Here is a 19,351-nt window from a genome sequence, read left to right as displayed (position 1 = left end):
TGATGGCTTGTAGATAGAAACTGTCTCTGAGTCTGACGGTAAGTAAGTGAACAGCTCGTGGCTGGGGTGTGTGGGGTCCTTGATGATGCGGAGGGCCTTCCTTCACCACCCTCTGGAGGGTCTTGTGGTTGTGGATGGAGAAATTCCTGTGTCTTGAGGGGTACTTACTTGTAATGAATGTGTACTTATATAGTACATTATCCATCCTGACAACTTGGCCCTCGTTTTAAGGCTTCTGGAAGTGCCATCCAAGTGGGAGGATAAACACACTAGTACACCACAGAGTACATGTAATATCTGCATATGTACAATGTAATTACTAGGTGTTACACAGGATTTAGCTTGTTCAAATGAAGTGTGTCTTAAGGGGTTCTTACTTGTAATTATTGTGTACCTACATAGTACGTTACCTAGATATATATAGTTACCTATGAGCAATTACCATATAATGACTCAATACTCATTAGCAAGTGAAAACAAAATATGAGCTTCTACTTTAGTCAACTTTATTGCAAAGTAAAAATACCTTACATTTCTTGCAAAATAATAAGGATTTTTATTGTTGGATTCATAATGGGATTAATTAGAATAAAGAAAGATATAGGCCAATGCAGTAATATAAAATAAATATTTGAATAGTGGTGACTCAAATCAAATCAGAAGCCTATAGTACGTTGAGTAGCCTTTTTAATATTACAAGAAACATTGGAAATCGACAATGTCTGTGTCTTCATCTGTTTTTTGTTTTTTGTAAGCATTTCCCCATCCAGGAGTCTGATACCTTGTGTGAATCTATGGTAGAGAAGAAGAATGTATGACAATTTAGCAAAGACACTCTACAATTAGCCTACTAGTGCTGGCTATCTATCATCAGAGACAGTATAGAAACCTTCTTCCAATATCTATGCTATCATCATTATCATGATTTCTATAATTTAGGATTTAGGCTTAGCCTAGCTACCTAGCTAGATGGCTATCCAGCTAACATCATACTTATAATAGTGCTTGCTATAACTTATAAGCTAGCTAGTGTTGACATTGAAAAATAACTACGCATACTTGTGTGTTGACACAAGTAGCTAGCTAGCTAATGTTAGCATGTTGGGTGTGTCTCGCGTAATACCATTGCATACCGTACAGATACCCTGAGAACAAGGTTCAGGGAAGTTAAGACCATCAAGCCCAGCTAGCTAGCTATTTGCCAGCTTTAGGTAGCTAGCTAGGTAATGTTAGCTGTCAAGGCGTGGAAAGCCTATTCTGTAGATATTAACTAAGTTAACTAGCTAGCTAACACAGTTGCAGTGTTGGAGTAGTGAACTACATATAGTTCAACTTGTAATTTAACAAAATTTTGCAATAGCTTGGTTGAACTAAATTCAAATCTAGGTAGTGTTTTCAGTACTTAATTAATTGTTTTGCCATGTAGTGTTGTCAGACCTGCCTAATTCTCACTTGAAACAGTTTTTGTGTTTAAATTACACATTCTGTTAACATATGACCCCAAAGTGATCGATTCTTGCAATGTATAGGCTATGACATTTCAGATTTACATATGATAATCTTTCACAAAGTAGTTTGTTTGTAGTGAACACATTTTTTTGAAGTAACTTTATTTAAGTCAACTATGTTTTTTGAAGGGGTAGCTTTAGTGTAGCATAATCAACATTTTACTGTCAGCACAAATTGTTGGCACATTCGAGGTCGTCGTTATTTTGAGTGCATTGCGTAGATCTTGACGTGATGCCAAAATTCCTGGGATAAATAAATAAGAGCACCAATGCATCCCATCCAAAAGTGAGAATGTTCTTCAACCGTGAAACCCTTGCAAAGTTACAAGGTGAAATAAGAGGTTATCTTATGACAATTTTAAGTTAATTTATAAACCATTATTCAACCAAGCTTAATAGGCTCACAATTTGGTAAACACTGAATTAATATCTCACAATTTTGCCATAAGCTAACTATTTATGAATGTGTAAAAAATGTTGATTAATGGTTAGTAAAGTAATTCCCCCATTGTCAAGCCCTGCCCTGCCCTGCCCTGCCCTGCCCTGCTCTGCCCTGCTCTGCCCTGCTCTGCCCTGCCCTGCCCTGCCCTGCCCTGCCCTGCCCTGCCCTGCCCTGCCCTGCCCTGCCCTGCCCTGCCCTGCCCTGCCCTGCTCTGCCCTGCCCTGCTCTGCTCTGCCCTGCCCTGCCCTGCCCTGCCCTGCCCTCCTTTTATTAGGAGAGATCCTAATTTTATTTTTTTATTTAACTTTTTTTCTCCCCAATTTCGTGATATCCAATTGGTAGTTACAGCCTTGTTCCATCACTGCATCTCCCGTACGGACCCGGAAGAGGCAAAGGTCGGCAATCCTGCCAATCCACACAGCTTCTTGACACACTGCCCACTTAACCCGGAAGCCAGCCGCACCAATATGTCGGAGGAAACACCGTGCAGCTGGCAACCGAAGTCAGCATGCATGCGCCCGACTTCCACAAGGAGTCGCTAGAGCGTGATGGGACAAGGACATCCCAGCCAACCAAACCCACCCCCCTAACCCGGACGACGCTGGGCCAATTTTGCGCCGTCTCATGGGTTTCTTGGTCACGGCCGGCTTCGACACAGCCGGAATTGAAACCGGATCTGTAGTGGCACCTGACTGCTGCGTCACTCGGGAGGCCCCACAGAGAGATCGAGATGAAAATCTGCTCCAGAGCGCTCAGGACCTCAGACTGGGGTGAAGGTTTACCTTCCAATAGGACAACGACCCTAAGCACACAGTCAAGACAACACAGGAGTGACTTCGGGACAAGTCTCTGAATGTCCTTGAGGGGCCCAGCCAGAGCCCGGACTTGAACCCGATTGAACATCTCTGGAGAGATGGGAAAATAGCTGTGCAGCGACACTCCCCATCTAACCTGACAGAGCTTGAGAGGATCTGCAGAGAAGAATGGGAGAAACTCCCAAAATACAGGTGCATCAAGCTTGTAGCGTCATACCCAAGACTCTAGGCTGTAATCGTTGCCAAAGGTGCTTCAAAAAAGTACTGAGTAAAGGGTCTGAATACTTATGTAAATGTGATATTTCCATTTGTCTATGTCTAAAAAACAGTTTTTGTTTTGTCATTATGGGGTATTGTGTGTAGATTGATGAGAAAAAAAATATTTTATCCATTTTAGAATAAAGCTGTAAGGTGAGAAAATGTGAAAAAAGTCAAGGGGTCTGAATACTTTCTCGTCTCAGCCCTGCCTTCCTGAGATACTGTTGTTTCCCATGTCAAATGCACCATTCAATGATTTAACAATAAATAAATACAAATGATTTAAACCCTCCGTTTTTTGCCATAGCGCTCATCAGCTTTCATGCATTTTAAACGAAAGCTGTCATGGCTCCACCTGTCACCCGAGGGCGGCAAAGACCGTCCCAGAGACTGTGATGTCACTGGTGCTTTCTGTTACTAATTATGATTTCTTTATAGAGAGGTGTGTTTTCTGTCAGCCTTTGTAGAAACTCGACTTAAATGTAAATGTATTGCCATGTGTGTTTGTCTCCTGAGTGAGTTATCGAATCATAATGTTTGTTGTTTTCCCAAGTTTTACTTGTATCTACTGGTTTGACTTTTTCCCAGTAAAGTGTTTACGTGTATCCTAACAACTGGTTCCTCATCTGGTTCTCTCTGCTCCTTAGTCCTACCTCACCATGTCACAAAAGCTAGACCTGGGCCTGGGTATCAGACTCCAGATCCCTTTACAGCAGAGTTCTGTCAATGAGGTGCTTGGTTTTTAATTGGCTAACACTTATAAGGTGGTTTGTGAAAGGCTGACAAGTAGTTTGTTTGGAAACTTGAGCATTTGTAACAAGCATGGTAACAAGCATTCGTGGTTACGCCTCTATAATTACGGACTGAAATGATCACATGTGATTGCATGTTGTTGTACAGTAATTACATATGTAACTACACTGTAATGAGGACCCTTTCAAATGAATTGTTACCAAGATGTGTTTTAAAGGTGCTTGGTTAAAATCACCTGCGACAAGAAAGACTGCTTCTGGGTGAGAAACTGCTGATTCGTAATAAAGTCACACTTGAAATGGCTAAGTGCATCGTGAGATGCTTTTTTTTGCCCTTTCGCGTCTCTTTATACGCAGAAGATCCCCGCTAAACACACAATCTCTGTGGCCGCCGATACAAATACAAAGTTACCAATGTCTTTGCAATTGGAGGATAAAAAGATGCATCAAATGAAAAAACGAGATGAATGCATTAAAAGATAAATACAGTATTAAAAGATAAATACTATTATATTTCAATCATATTGAAATCAATTTCATGTTCATTTAATTGAGCTCTATTTTGCTAGTTCTATTCGTTAAAGCGCCTGTAAGCCTAAGTTCCATCGCTATCGGGAAACCGGGTCTGGCAAACTCTGTGGCTTCGTCTCCCAGAGGCAGCGATGTGACGCGTTGCAGGTCTCGTTTGAAGTGCTGACCCAGAGCTTGATAGCTTATGATTAATATAAGCCAAACCATCCCTCCCTCCCAGCCTGCCTACCCACACTCCCTCCACACAGACCCACTCTGACTCTGCCTGGCTCTTTGAACTGTGAGTGTTTCACTCTGCGCCATCATGGCTGGAAGGGCACCTCTGCAGCCCCCCGTCACAGACACTCCCGTCTCTAAAGATTCTCTTTAAGACTCGACTCCTCTGCCTCTTTAAGATTCTCCCTGTATGTCTCAGACGGCCAGGTTAAAGTCCCCCTATCTCATCCCCCAGGTATCACATTGACTGTCTGATCCGGCTCGGCCAAAGTCATCTCCCCTCAGATATTAGGATTCTGATTGGTCATCTCAGAGCAGCTTGGAGAACGGTCTACTGTATATGTAGGAGGAGTCTGATGAGATTTCACAGACGGGCAAAGTTCTATGTTTTCTCTCTTCAAGGTTGTGATTGGATAGTTCAAATCAGTCAAGTGTATTTTTACATTAGCAGATGTCACAAAGTGTTTATACAGAAACCCAGCCTAAAACCCCAAACAGCAAGCAATGCAGATGTAGATGCACAGTGGCTAGGAAAAACTCCCAAGAAAGGAAGGAACCTAGGAAGAAACCTAGGAAAGATCCAGGCTCTGAGGGGTGGCCAGTCCTCTTCTGGCTGTGCCGGGTGGAGATTATAAGAGGACATGGCCATTAAGGCCAGATTGTTCTTCAAGATGTTCAAACGTTGGTGGATGACCTGCAGGGTTAAATAATAACGACAGGGGTTATAGAGGGTGTAACAGGTCAGCACCTCAGGAGTAAAGTTGGATTGGCTTTTCAAAGTCAGTTGGCTTTTCATAGCCGACCATTCAGAGGTCGAGACAGCAGGTGAGGTAGAGAGGGAGAGAGAGAGAGAGAGGGAGGGAGAAGGAGTGGGAGAGAGAGGGTCATAAACAGCAGTTTCGGGACAAGGTAGCATGTCTGGTGAACTGGTCATGGTTCCATAGCCGCAGGCTCAGACACCTGTCTCTGATTAGGTCCGCCAAACTACGTTTTCAGTTCGGCACACAGCACCTTGAATGTACCAAACAAGTGGGAGTATTACAGTACCAGCCACCAGTCAAAAATACAAGTGTATTTAAAAAAAAGTGTATAAAAAAAAAAATCTAGATCTATTGCTTTCTCCAGTGTTCATATTCAATTCTAATATCCAACATGTTAACCTTAATTTTGATTGCCACTTATTTTCGAACAAACTCTTAACCAAAATAAGAAATCCATTGATTGGTATTAATAATGATATCTGAATAGATGATGAATTATATTTGAAGATGCGAAACCCATGTCAGGTTGTGTTCAACCTCTCGCTCAATCAAATCAAAGCCCACCATAAGACCTTCATTATTGATGCCCGTGTTTACGCGCATATCTCTTGTGTCTGATGACAAAAACTTTGCATCTCTGTCTCCTTTCTCTCTCTCTCTCTCTCTCTCTCTCTTTTCTCTCTTCTCTCTTTCTCTCTCTCTCTTCTTCTCTCGTCTCTCTCTCTTCTCTCTCTCTTCTCTCTTCTCTCGCTCTCTCTTCTCCCTCTCTTCTCTCTCTCTCTTTTTCTCTCTCTCTCTCTCTCTCTTCTCTCTTCTCTCTCTCTCTTTCTCTCTCTCTCTCTCTCTCTTTCTCGCTCCAAGCCTCTCAGCTATCATAAAAAGTGTTCTCTCCACTGCTGTTCTCTGATCAGGTTTATATAACTGAGTTTAACAACATGTCAGGGCATTCTGATGTGAATAACAATCTCTGTAATAGGGGCTCTCAAAAGGCCTTGTTTCAAAGGGGGTTTCTTGAGGCTGCCTGTCTTTCCTCTGTCATACCGCAGGGTCAACTCCCTGGCTGCCTGGCTTTCCTGGCAGTCTCATCTGATACAGCTTGATCCACCGTCGATGTGCTAACTTAGCTAAGAATAGCGTGGAGAGATGTCCAATATGAGGACTTTATTAATGGGAAATCTGTTGTCTCCATCTCTCCCTCTCTCGCTGTCTTTCTCCTTAGCCTCTCTGTTTCTTTCTCGCTGTCTCTCTCTCTCTCTCTGCCGCACGGTGGGTTGCCATTAACGATTCAGCACAGAGAGGCCTTGAGGGATTGAAAGTGACAGAGCAGAAACAGAAAAGAAACCTCCAAGCGAATAAGAAAGGCAAGAGTGACGGGGAGGAGAGAGAGAAGAGGGGGGCGGGAGCGGCGGGGGTAGGGATGGAGGGAGGGTACACAATGCACAGAGAGGTGGATGGTGAGATGGGAGGCTTAAGAAGATAGTTTGTTGGAATAAAGAACAGATTTCCATAGAGAAAGAAATGGAAGGATGGCAGGGTGTGAGAGAAGAGAGGTGTTAAAGAAAAGGAGAACCGACTGGAATTTGGTTAAAATTTGGGAAGGAGAGGGCAAAGAATATACTTAGGGATGGAGGGATGCAGGGTGTGTGTAATAAAGGCGTGGACGGAGTATGCTAATTAGGACATTTGAATTATGAATGAGATTAATTACTTCTGCAGACTCGACTTTGAATATATGCCCACTTTCCCTCCTGCCAACCACTTAATGTTAATCCCCTGGTCTGGATAAAACTGGATTTTTTTGTTGCTTTTTTCTCCTGTTTCCCCCTGTGTTTCCTCAACTCCTTACTCCTAAATCAATTCAAGCTATGACACATTGACACTAGAATCGATTGAAAATAACTACCTTAAGTAATGAAATGTCAGCATCACAATGTCTCAAAAATGCTAGGAAGTAACATCTAGGCAAGACTGAGTAATGTGACGTTTGAGTAAACAGATATGGTGGCTGGTCCCCTATATTGGTGTTTGTGCTGTGTTATTTGTTGCGATGATGATTAGCATTTTTTATTTCCTTCTGTCTGACAGCAAAATTCATCTTTTCACTTTTTAGGTTCTGGCAACATGGCGAATGTATCTATTTGCTGTCAAAGTCCCCACCAAGGTATTTCACGATCTTTTTAAAATTGAATTGACTAATAGTGTTGGTTTTGATGATGATGAGGATGATTCTGAAGATTATTATCATCATTTTTCAGTAAAGGGATAACTTGGTCATATCGATTGCAATGCACTATATCAACATCATTTCAGGTGGAGGTTACTTTCAACTTCCTGGAAATTCGAGCAATGAACACTTATCCAGATCATCAGGTGAGCAACTGTTTTATTCCCACAACCAACCATCTGCCTCATTTCACATTTTCGATAAATGTTTGTTTACCAAAACTTCTTGAGGGGACTGAGTTTCATTGGCATTAAATATTCCTAAGAGTGTTTATCGGGCAAAATTAGTTTTAGCTTTGCCGATTTTTGTCAGCTGAGATGCAACTCTCTGAAATTATAATTTCCATTAAGCTCTGTTTAATCTCAGTGATGTCAACTCACACCTTTCAGGTTGTCATAGACACAGACAAATCGACCCACTCCTTGAGACTGCAGTCACAAGACAACCTTGATCACATGATGAACCATATCAACTTTGCCCTCTCACGAATATTCAATAACTCCATGTATGCGTAAGTCTCGCTTGTGGAATCACCTACTGCTACGCACCGTGCTATGTAGTCTGTAAGAAGGGAGAGCTTGGCTGCAGACTGTAACATCATCAGGATTGACTGCACTGGGTATTGACCATTGAGACTCATCTACAGTATATCATATACCAAAATATCTGTTTCCCAACAGATCATTTAACAGGATACAGGGAGAATGTAGCTAAAGGCGCTACAGAAGGTTGAAGTAAAGACTAGTTAGGGCTATTGAGCTAAAGTAAGGATTAGGGTCAGAGATTAAGTCAGACAGGTTCAGAGATTAAGTGGGGTAGTAGTAGGATTGGGTTTACTATACAACTTCATTAAGGATACTGTGTATTTAATGTAGTGGTAAAGTCATGTCACCAACATGTATAATATGCAGTATACTGTATTCATATCGCTTGTTCACTGACTGAGATGTTAATATCTTTCTATTTATTTCTCGTTCTTCCTTCTTTCCCTCCCTCCATCTCTCGCAGTCCGACCATCTGCCGAGCAGAGGGGGACGTCTCTGATGGAGTCCTCCAGTTTTCACCAAACTCTGAATCGTCTGTAGAGACTCAGAGAACCTGTGGTGAACCGCCTACTCACTCTCTCTCAAACTCACGCTCTTTGTCGAGTCGGTGACACATATTGAATTCACCTGCAGCATATGTTATTATGTATAGAACCGACTAATCTATGACTGTATGTGATCAGGGATCCTTTTAATATCTCTAGCTCAAGTTCTTTCATGCTCTTGTCTTTCATCTCAACTCAATATGAACTGTTCCCCCCCTGCTCTGTTTCTCTTTCTTCTCTTGCCCTCTCACCTCATCCTCTCTCTCTCTTTCTCATGCTCTCAGGCGGTTTCTCTGAGACCTACGCAGCTCTGTGCGACTATAACGGCATCGGCTGTAAGGAGGAAGTGCAGTGGGTAAGAAAACCACATATGCATTATGTCAACCAACTGTAGTGCTCAATCAATGGAGTTCTACTGTTAGTATCGCCGGTACCATCATATTTGTAACCTGACTCTTTCTATCGCTCTCTCTCTCCCTCCCTCTCTCTCCCCTCCCTCCCGCCCTCCCAACTTCCCCTCTCTCTTAGGATGTGGACACTATCTATCACTCCCAGGACAACAGGGAGTTCAACCTGCTGGACTTCAGCCACCTGGACAGCAGGTACACCACCTGTTCTGTATGCAAAAATGGTGTTGCAGAATACTGCTGTTCTACGCCCTTTCTCTTCCCCCGTCATCCCGTCATCCTGTCCACTTACATTTCAGCCCTACTCTGCTCTTGGATGGGACTATGTCAGTAAGAAGTGTCAGGGGTACAGTGTAAAGCTTTCATGGGACTTCACCCGTGTGAGGTGCTGTAGTTTAAGCCAAGTTCCACCACCTCCTGTGGGCTGGCCCTCCCGAACTCTCCGCCTCTCCTGTCTCCCTGCCAGGAGGCAATTGTGGTGCATCCCTCTGAGCCGTGTCCTTTCACCCCCCCCCCCCCCCCCCCCCCAAATCCTTTCTGATTTCTGCCTTCTACAGTTACAGCCTCCGACACGGCCATGCTTTTTCTGCTGACTGTCGTCCTCTTCTATTTCATTTCATTCTTTGAGCTATGAAAGTGGATACATTTCTCTCTCTCTCTGCTGCCTGTGTGGCCCTGCAGCAATAGCCCAACAGGTTCAGACATCGCCCCCACACTGGGCACGCTGTAGCAGCTAAACCTGGTGTGTGTGTGTGTGTGTGTGTGTGTGTGTGTGTGTGTGTGTGTGTGTGTGTGTGTGTGTGTGTGTGTGTGTGTGTGTGTGTGTGTGTGTGTGTGCTTGTGCTTGTGTGACAGCATACATGCTTGGGTGTCTGTGTGTGTGTGTCTCTCTCTGGAGTATAGCTGGCAGACTGTCATGCTCTAGTGCCCTACAGGCCCCAAGGGGACCAATAGTGGTAGTAAACAGTTCTCTTCTACACATGGGCTGGAAGTGCAGCTCACACTTTTAATGGAATTGTTGATTCAGGGAAATCGTGCCAGTAGTTTGGTGTATGAGGGAGCTACTGTTGGCTGGTGAGGAACACTGGGAGAGGTTGTGGAGTGTACACACGAATACTGTACACACGCATGCACAAGTACGCACGCACACCATCACACACACACACACACACACACACACACACACACACACACACACACACACACACACACACACACACACACACACACACACACACACACACACCCTTTAGCCAGCCAGAGTGAAGTCCCTTCCACAATGGCATGAGAAATGAGAACACAGCCCTCAGCCATGCTACACTGGACTGGGTGCTAATGATTCGCTGTAATGGAGGGAGGGAGTTCCCCTTTAAGAGCGCTCTCTCCCTCTCTGTTGGTCTCTCTGTCTGTTGCCTCATCTCTCTCTCTGCCTCTCTCTCTCTCTCTCTCTCTCCCTCCCTCTCTCTCTCTCTTTCACTCTCTCTCTCTCTCTCTCGCTCTCTGCCTTTCTTCCTTTCTCCCTCCATCCCTCTCTCCCTCTCTGTTGGTCTCTCTGTCTGTTGCCTCATCTCTCTCTGCCTCTCTCTCTCTCTCTCTCTCTCTCTCTCTCTCTCTCTCTCTCTCTCCCTCCCTCCCTCTCTCTCTCTCTTTCACTCTCTCTCCCTCCCTCTCTCTCTTTCGCTCTCTCTCTCTCTTTCTCTCTCGCTCTCTGCCTCTCTTCCTTTCTCCCTCCATCCCTCTCTCCCTCCCCTCTACTAGACAAATGGTGTGTTGGGCAGGATAAAACGGTTTTAGGCCGTTGGCCAGGATCGAAACGTAGCTCTGTTGTACCTCACACTGAGTAATCCACTGACCTGGCCTCTCTCAGTCAGCCAAATTGATCCTTCTCTCTGCCCTCTCTCCTTCCTCGGGCCCTCTCTCTCCAACAAGGAGAGTGTGCTGCAGAATCATACATCATTTCTGAAGCCATCCATATGGCTCTCTCTGATTAATTTGTTTTGCTGGAGAAAAACATATTTTTTTGGGGGGGGGGGGGTTTGGCTGTGGGAATGTAATGAGTTTTTGATGAGTATTTCAAGTTGATACGGCTCTATTGTATAAATCTAAGCCTGAAATTGTGTGTGTCTATTTCAGGGACCTGGCGGTAATTGTGGCTTCCATGGCGTACAACACTTGGTTCACCAAACTCTACTGCACAGACATGCGCATTGTAACTATCCATTGTACATTACTGATTGCATGTGATATCTGGTTATGTTTGATAAACCTGTCTGTCTGTCAGCATGAGAACATCCATTTGTGTTTAGACTGGACTAGCAGGGTTTATTTCTTTTTTTAGTTGGTTAGAACTGTGTTTTATCCAGTTATGTAACAATGTCTCTGTTTGATGACCTCAGGGGTCAGAGGTGGTGGAGCAGGTCCTTCACACCGTCAGTAAGTCCAGCAGTCTGGAGGAACTCACTCTGGAGAACGTTGGCCTCAAATCGTGAGTCTCCTCCCCTCCTCCCCTCCTCCTGTTCTGCCACTTCTCTCCCTTTCATCTCCTCTCTTTTTTATCTGTCTAATTCTTGTCTAACCATGCCCGACTTCACTGCTGAGTTGAGCTTTTTTATCTTCCATGACTCAGATATACACAGATGTATAATGGATCACTGGAATCATCGAAACCATCTTTAATCCTTTTCTCTACATTTTGCTATTTTAGAGATTTCCCTCAGAAAATGGCGACGGCTCTGTCAGAGAATCCTGCCTCTGCGATCCACTCTCTCAACCTGGCCCACAACACCTTGGACAACCAAGGTGCTGGACCCTCATTGGCACACTGTCTCTCACTCTTTTGCTGCATCAGTCATGTGTTTGAATACCAGTCTGGGTGCATCTTTCTCAGTGTTTGCGGTTTGCTTGTAAGGCTGATGATGCCGGAGGGGGAGGGCTGCTGTCTTATCGGCTCTTAACCAACTATGCTATTTTTGTATTTTTTTTTTTGCGTTGGTCGTAACTTGTTTTGTGCATACGTTTGCTGCTACCGTCTCTTATGGCCGAAAAGAGCTTATTATTTGTTATTCTTATCTCTTACTTTTTTGGGGGGCTTTTCTTAAAACTGCATTGTTGGTTAAGGGCTTGTAAGTAAGCATTTCACTGCAAGGTGAAATACCTGTTGTATTCGGGCGCATGTGACAAATAAAATTGGATTTGATTTGACCTGGCAGATGTGTGTGTTTGCGCGCGTGTCCTCTATTAATGTGTGTGTGTCAGGGTTGCATGCGTGCCAGGAACTCTCGTTAGTACATCAGAATCTGCCTCTTTCACCTGTCACTTCCACTCACGTCACTGTGTGTTTGTGCCTGTGTGCCTATAGACGCTGTGTACTAGATTCGCTGTTTTTGTCTGCGTGGATTATACCTGTGCGTATGTGTGGATTTTGCTCATCATGTGTGGGGATGTCAAGGGTGTGTGATTGGGTGTGTGTTCTCTGATCTATGCATGTTCATGTGTGTGACTGTTTGCTTGTGGACGTGTGTGTGTGTGTGTGTGTGTGTGTGTGTGTGTGTGTGTGTGTGTGTGTGTGTGTGTGCGTGTGTGTGTGTGTGTGTGTGTGCTTCATTCTGACACTCTCATGTGTGTTTATTTTATTCCAGGAGTGTCCAACCTCATCCAGCTGGTGTGTCGTCTCAACAAAGGCCTTCGTCTGCTCAACCTCTCCAAGACGTCCCTCTCCTCCAAGGGTGTGTTCATCCCTCTGTCCCCTGGGCCACAGTGCCCCCCTGTGGTGGTCACATCTCCTCCATGAACTCATATAGATTGGTCGGTTGTTTAGCAACAAAACCGACACGTGCTCAACCACAGGGCAAAACAGACGGGGTTGTCTTAGATGTAAACTATATTTCATCTCCAATGTTGATTTAAAACATAAAGTTGCACAATGAGCACTTGCGGTCTCTCAAATACATCGTTGCAGTTGTCGGTTAGCTATCTAGCGGATTTTTGCCATGTTAGCATAGACATGACATCAGTCAAAACACCTCAAAACAAGACATGGTAGCAAGAACAAGATAAAACTAACTGAAACGAGCCACTCACGATTCCCCACATTGCAGTTTCTTGTCATTGTTGCAAGCTATATGGCCATCCAGAATCACAACAACACACAACCTTCTGCCCCATTGAAGCGTGCGCATTGTTTTCCTGACGTTCTCAGCTAACCCGTATATAGGGCCTGGGGTTTTCAAGAGAATTTTATTCTTGGTCATACAGGGTCCTAAGGTTTATGTTCTCTTATATTTCTCAAGAGCACATTTATGATCAAAGTCTATTTATAGATTGATAGATCTACAGATGATTCATCAAAAAGACAGTCATAATATGCGAATGTGAGGATTCACATTGATGAGCGGAGGATTGCCTACCAGCTCCCTCTCAGAGTATGTGCCACATGACTGTCTGTTGTCTGCTCGGCTGTTTGCTGTGTGCTAATTTCCTCTTTAATCTGGGCGAATTAGGGATGAGATTAATCTACTGTAGTAGGGTAGACCACAGGGCTAGCTATTCCACAGTCTTTGCCTCATTGCTCTAATTGTAACCTTTTGTTGCAGGCTTCAAAGTAAACATGCGAGTACAAGGTCTGGCCCTGCAAGTCTGCCGTTTGTGGGCTTTATTGAGTTCACTGCTCACTGAGCATGCTCTTGTTACTGTTTTCTCTCTCTAAATCTCTGCAGTGGAGAGATTTGAATGGGCTGATCTAATGTAATGGACCAAGGGCCATATTTCTCTTTTTGGTTTCAGATGGAGCGTTTTATGTGATTAGTAGTTAGCTCTGATAGATGGCCAGTTAATAGCGGTGCTCTGAAACTCTTTCCCTCCTCCGCTGCAGTTACTTTATTTCTCTACGTCAACATACTATTTCTACTGATGCATATTTCTTCATTCATTCATCCCCCTCTCCCTTCCTCTATCTTAGGAGTAGTGTCTCTCTCCCAGGCCCTCTGCTCCAGTGATGACTACTCCAACTCTCTCCTTCACCTGGACCTGAGCAAAAACCCTGGGATTCTGTCTGGGGAGGACGCCACGGTGAGACTGACACATAAACACCACATGTACACACACACGCACAACCACACAACCACACAACCACACACACGCACACACACACACACACACACACACACACACACACACACACACACACACACACACACACACACACACACACACACACACACACACACACACACACACACACACACACGCACACCTCTCTTTAAAGGCTCTCTCTCTGTCTATCTCTCTGCAGAACATGTACCTGTTCCTAGCCCAGCCAAACTGCCTGGTTCATTTGGACCTCTCTGGGACCGACTGCACTGTGGACTCGGTTAGTACTGTCTCCATTCTAGAGTGCTTCATGCTTTGACCATACAGTTAAAAGTGATACATGCTTTGTCTGGTCAAGGGTCAGGATAGTCTTAACTAACATACTTATTGAAGTGGACTTTATAATAATTAAAGTGGAAGTGTGGACGCCCTAATCGGGATATACAGTATAACAGTTCTGGGATTCTACAAACGTATAAGCGTGACATTTCATCTGTATAACTTGGGAAGGAACATTCTGCCCCAATAGCAGGAATAATATGCCTTTTATGTTGAGCATGAATTTTGTATAGAATATTAGTGTGTTCTGAGACAGGAAGTTTCTGGTCTGCCATTGCTCGTTCCCAACTCATTCCTCTGATGTGTCTTTGGGATAAAAGGAGGCCACTTTTTTTATGGATTTTTTTTTCTGACGATGTTGTTGTGTTCATATTGTCACGGTCGTCGTAAGGAGAAGCGGACCAAAGTGCAGCGTGATTATCGTTCCACATTTTTATTGAACTTTGAAACTATGCAATACATACACAATAAACTGAACGAACAAAAACAACAAACCGTGACGCAGAGTTGAAACATGCACTACTCAAAAAACAATCTCCCACAAACCCAGGTGGAAAAAACACCTACTTAAGTATGATCTCCAATTAGAGACAATGAGGACCAGCTGCCTCTAATTGGAGATCATCCCAAACAAAACCCAACATAGAAATACAAAACTAGAACATACCAACATAGAAAAACTAAACTAGAAAACCCCCCTGTCACACCCTGACCTATTCTACCATAGAAAATAACAGCTTTCTATGGTCAGGACGTGACAGTACCCCCCCCCCCCCAAAGGTACAGACTCCGAACGCACCAAAACAAAAACAAAAAACAAAAAAAACAAGGGAGGGTGACAAATGTCTTTGGCGGCTCTGGTGCAGTAAGCAGAACCTTCTCATCCTGCGGATCCTCCAACAGAGGAGGCGGTTCGGGGCGTAACCCCCGCTCCGCCCGCTGATCCCTCTGCTTTTGTGCCACCGGACCGTAGATCATCGCCGGAGGCTCTGGACTGCGGGCCACCACTGGAGACTCTGGACTGCGGGCCACCACTGGAGACTCTGGACTGCGGGCCGCCGCTGGAGACTCTGGACTGCGGGCCGCCGCTGGAGACTCTGGACTGCGGGCCGCCGCTGGAGACTCTGGACTGCGGGCCGTCTCAGGAGGTTCCGGACTGCGGGCCGTCTCAGGAGGTTCCGGACCGGGGACCATCGCTGCAGGCTCCATGCCATGGATCGTCACTGCAGGCTCCGCACCATGGATCATCACTGCAGGCTCCGCGCCATGGATCATCACTGGAGGCTCCGGGCCATGGATTATCACTGGAGGCTTCGTGCCATGGATCATCACTGGAGGCGTCGTGCCATGGATCATCATTGGAGGCTTCTTACGTGGAGCCGGAACAGGTCTCACCAGACTAGGGAACGTCACTGGAGGCTCTGGACTGGGGGACGTCGCCGGAAGCTCTGGACTGGGAACTGTCCCCGGAAACTCTGGACTGGGAAGGCGCACTGGAGGCCTGATGCGTGGGGCTGGCACAGGTGGCGCCAGACTGGACACTTCTTGTTTTCTCCATATAATCTCCCCTGTAGAGAGTCTGGTTGACTTTGTTAGAATGTCACTTTACTGGCACATGAGCATTTTTGCAAAATTACTTTCTGACGGTGTTAGCGAAACGATCATGAAACTGCCAAGCTTATTCACATGATTGATCTTTGTATGCATTTGTTGTTGTGTTAACATAATATGTGATTTAATAATGCTAACTAACTGCTTTCTATCCATAACAGTTATTTGGTGCTCTGTTGAGGGGATGTTGTGTTGATCTCTCTTACCTGAATCTCTCCAAGAACTGCTTCTCTCACAGGTGAGGTGACTGTCTATCCCCTTGAATGGACCTTAATCCATTTCTATTTAACTTAACTTTCTTGATCCCTGACAGGCAACCAGCAGTATCCTCTCTCAGGGAAGTGTCCATGTAGAGCACAACACATTCTGTCAGAGACGGGCATTTACCCCTGTACCACGTAGACAGAATTAGATAGAAATGTGTCCAACTGTACAAGACGCCCCCTCATCCATCTATTCTGTCTCTGAGCCAGTGTTTACCTACCTTGCGGAGCAGAGCAGGCAGGAGCAGATCAGACATGATCCATCTCTCATCTGCTCTCGTCTGGCCTCCCTCAGGACTGGCAAAGCAGCAACCCCATCTCCGCTCCACAGATTAATCCATTATAGAAAAGTTTGTGAAAAATGAGACTAATTTTGGAAGGGAATTATTGTTAAAATCCCCAGGCTCTCTACGCGCCAGCACATTCTCGGTCTCCCTCACCTCCCCCGCTCCCGCTCTCTTCTCTCTACTATCTCTCTCTCTCTCTGCTATTATTATAGAGCAGGTTGGCATTTATTGTCATGAATCGTGCCCTGGAGGCACCTCTGTAGAGTAGTCACCAGCTGGCACAGCCACAAAGTCATAAAATCTGATTTTAACCCTAACCTTAACCACACTGCTAACCCTAATGCCTAACCCGAACCTTAAATTAACCCTTTACAGGGATGGGAATTGGCCTATATGGATAGGACTAAATTGAAATGTTTCTTACAAAATAAATATGAAATGCATAATCATGGTAGCAATTGAAAGGGAACAGTTTGGAGATTATGGGAAAATGATTCGACCAAAGTTGAAGAACAGTTCACCTGACACAAGACTGAATCCAAACATTAAACTGTTGATTTTATGTGCCTTTTACATTTTACTGTACTTTTCGCTGCATTTGTTGATAACGAAATCTGAAAATACTCTGGATACATTCAGTAACATGATAAGAATGTTCCTGGGAAACGTGGGGTAGGTGCAACATATGACGAAACAATTACAAGTGTTTGATTGAGAGGACTAACTAGTGTCTCCAAGTTCAACTATAAGGTGCTTTGAGCTCTCCTAGCTGTGCAGTGAAGGAACTAGAGCAAGCACACTTGTGGTTGTTTTGTTTGGAACACAACCCTGCAATCCTGTTAACACAATCCAAAAGGGGCCCATTTTAAATTGCAATCTGGGTCAGCTGGGCATTATTTGAACGCTTGTTCTATTGCCAACATGACTAACTAGGTTATAAAAGAGGATCTTACGGTGTTAGGCTTGCACAAAGCGATTCAGAGAAACAGACCGTCGTTCTGAAACGCACAGAAAGGAGTCATGAGTGCATTCAGGTGCGTGTTCCGTGGCCGTTCAGAACAACCCAGGGTATGACGCCATGTCATCTTGTAACTGTACAGTGCCTTCAGAGAGTATTCACCCCCCTTTACTTTTTCCACATTTGGATGTGTTACAGCCTGAATACAACGTTTTTTCAATTGAGATTTTGTGTCACTGATCTGCACACAACACCCCATCATGTCAAACTACAATTATGTTTCTAGAAATGTTTACAAATGAAACGCTTTTGTTATGGCGAGCCTAAATGAGTTCAGGAGTACAAATGTGCTAACAAGTCACATAATAAGCTGCGTGGACTCAATCTGCGTGCAATAATAGTGTTTGACATGAGTTTTAAATGATTGCTGTACCCCACACATACTGTACAATTACATACAAGCACAGATTCAACCACAAAGGCCAGGGACTTTTTCCAATGGTTCGCAAAGAAGGGCACCTATTGGTAGATGGGTAAAAAAAAAGCAGACATTGAATATCCGTTTGAGCATGGTGCAGTTATTAAATACACTTTGGTTGGTGTATCAATATCCCCAGTCACTACAAAGATACAGGCGCCCTTACTAACTCAGTTGCCGGAGAGGAAAGAAACTGTTCAGGGATTTCACCATGAGGCCAATGTTGATTTTTAAAACAGTGATCGGAGATAACTGAGGATGGATCAACAACATTACTCCAAAATACTAACATAAATGACAGAGTGAAAAGAAGGAAGCCTGTAAATAAAAAAATATTCTTAAAAATGTATCCTGTTTGCAGTAAGGCACTAAAGTAATACTGCAAAAATGTGTCAAAGAATGTAAATACAAAGCGTTATGTTTGGGGCAAATCCAACACATCACTGAGTTCACTCTTCATTTCTGGTGGTGGCTGCATCATGTTATGGGTATGCTTGTCATCGTCAAGGACTAGGGAGTTTTAAGGATAAAAAAAACGGAATAGAGCGAAGCACAAGCAAAATCCTAGTGAAAACTTGGTTAAGTCTGCTTTCCAACAGACACTGAAATTCACCTTTCAGCAGGACAATAACCTGAAACACAAGGCCAAATATACACTGGAGTTGCTTACCAAGACGACATAGAATGTTCCTGAGTGGCCTAGTTACAGTTTCTACTTAAATTATCTTAAAAATCTATGGCAAGACTTAAAAATGGCTGTCTAGCAATGATCAACAACCAACTTGACAGAGCTTGAAGAATTAGGAAAAAAATATTGTGCAAATATTGTACAATCCAGATGTGCAAAGCTCTTAGAGACTTACCCAGAAAGACTCACAGCTGTAATCGCTGCCAATGATTCTAACACTTATTGACTCAGGGGGTCGAAAACTTATCTAATCAAGATATGTTAGTGCTTTATTTTCCATGCATTTCTTAAAACTTGTCATTAGTGTTTTGTGTAGATCATTGACAAAAAATTACAATTATATCAATTTTAATCCCACTTTGTAACACAAAGTCAAGGGGTGTGAGTAGATAGTGATTATCAACGTTGACACTGTACTGTATATGATATGAGTTTTATTATATGGAAATGTGAAGTGATTCATGACAATTAACGTCACCCTGCTACGTCACCCTCTCCATCCTCTTTTCTCCATTCTTCTCATGCCTCTCTTTCTCTGTCTTTTCTCTCTTCTCTTCGACATGTCCCTCCCACCCCTCCCTCTCTGTGTGTCTGTCCTTCACTAGCAGCAGTCAGTGGAGCCTTGGTTGCTCTGC

The 19,351-nt window shown here is 44.2% G+C and overlaps 1 protein-coding gene across 4 annotated transcripts in view; it reads left to right on the top strand.

Moving 5' to 3' along the window:
• The window catches only part of LOC115169475 (capping protein, Arp2/3 and myosin-I linker protein 3), a 41,689-nt gene that overhangs the window by 9,788 nt on the left and 12,550 nt on the right, over nt 1-19,351 (top strand). For all 4 annotated transcript variants that reach the window (XM_029725127.1, XM_029725129.1, XM_029725128.1 and 1 more), the window contains exons 3-15: nt 7,394-7,444; nt 7,594-7,653; nt 7,897-8,018; nt 8,516-8,610; nt 8,882-8,952; nt 9,126-9,199; nt 11,138-11,213; nt 11,401-11,489; nt 11,709-11,803; nt 12,643-12,729; nt 13,962-14,071; nt 14,295-14,372; nt 16,204-16,280. In XM_029725127.1, the coding sequence (XP_029580987.1) occupies nt 7,394-7,444; nt 7,594-7,653; nt 7,897-8,018; nt 8,516-8,610; nt 8,882-8,952; nt 9,126-9,199; nt 11,138-11,213; nt 11,401-11,489; nt 11,709-11,803; nt 12,643-12,729; nt 13,962-14,071; nt 14,295-14,372; nt 16,204-16,280 (1,085 nt within the window). The remainder of the gene's footprint in view (nt 1-7,393; nt 7,445-7,593; nt 7,654-7,896; nt 8,019-8,515; nt 8,611-8,881; nt 8,953-9,125; nt 9,200-11,137; nt 11,214-11,400; nt 11,490-11,708; nt 11,804-12,642; nt 12,730-13,961; nt 14,072-14,294; nt 14,373-16,203; nt 16,281-19,351) is intronic.

This window comes from Salmo trutta, chromosome 31 (genome assembly GCF_901001165.1).
Source record: "Salmo trutta chromosome 31, fSalTru1.1, whole genome shotgun sequence".
In the NCBI taxonomy this organism is placed as follows: Eukaryota; Metazoa; Chordata; class Actinopteri; order Salmoniformes; family Salmonidae; genus Salmo; species Salmo trutta.
This window is presented reverse-complemented; position numbering and strand designations above follow the sequence as displayed.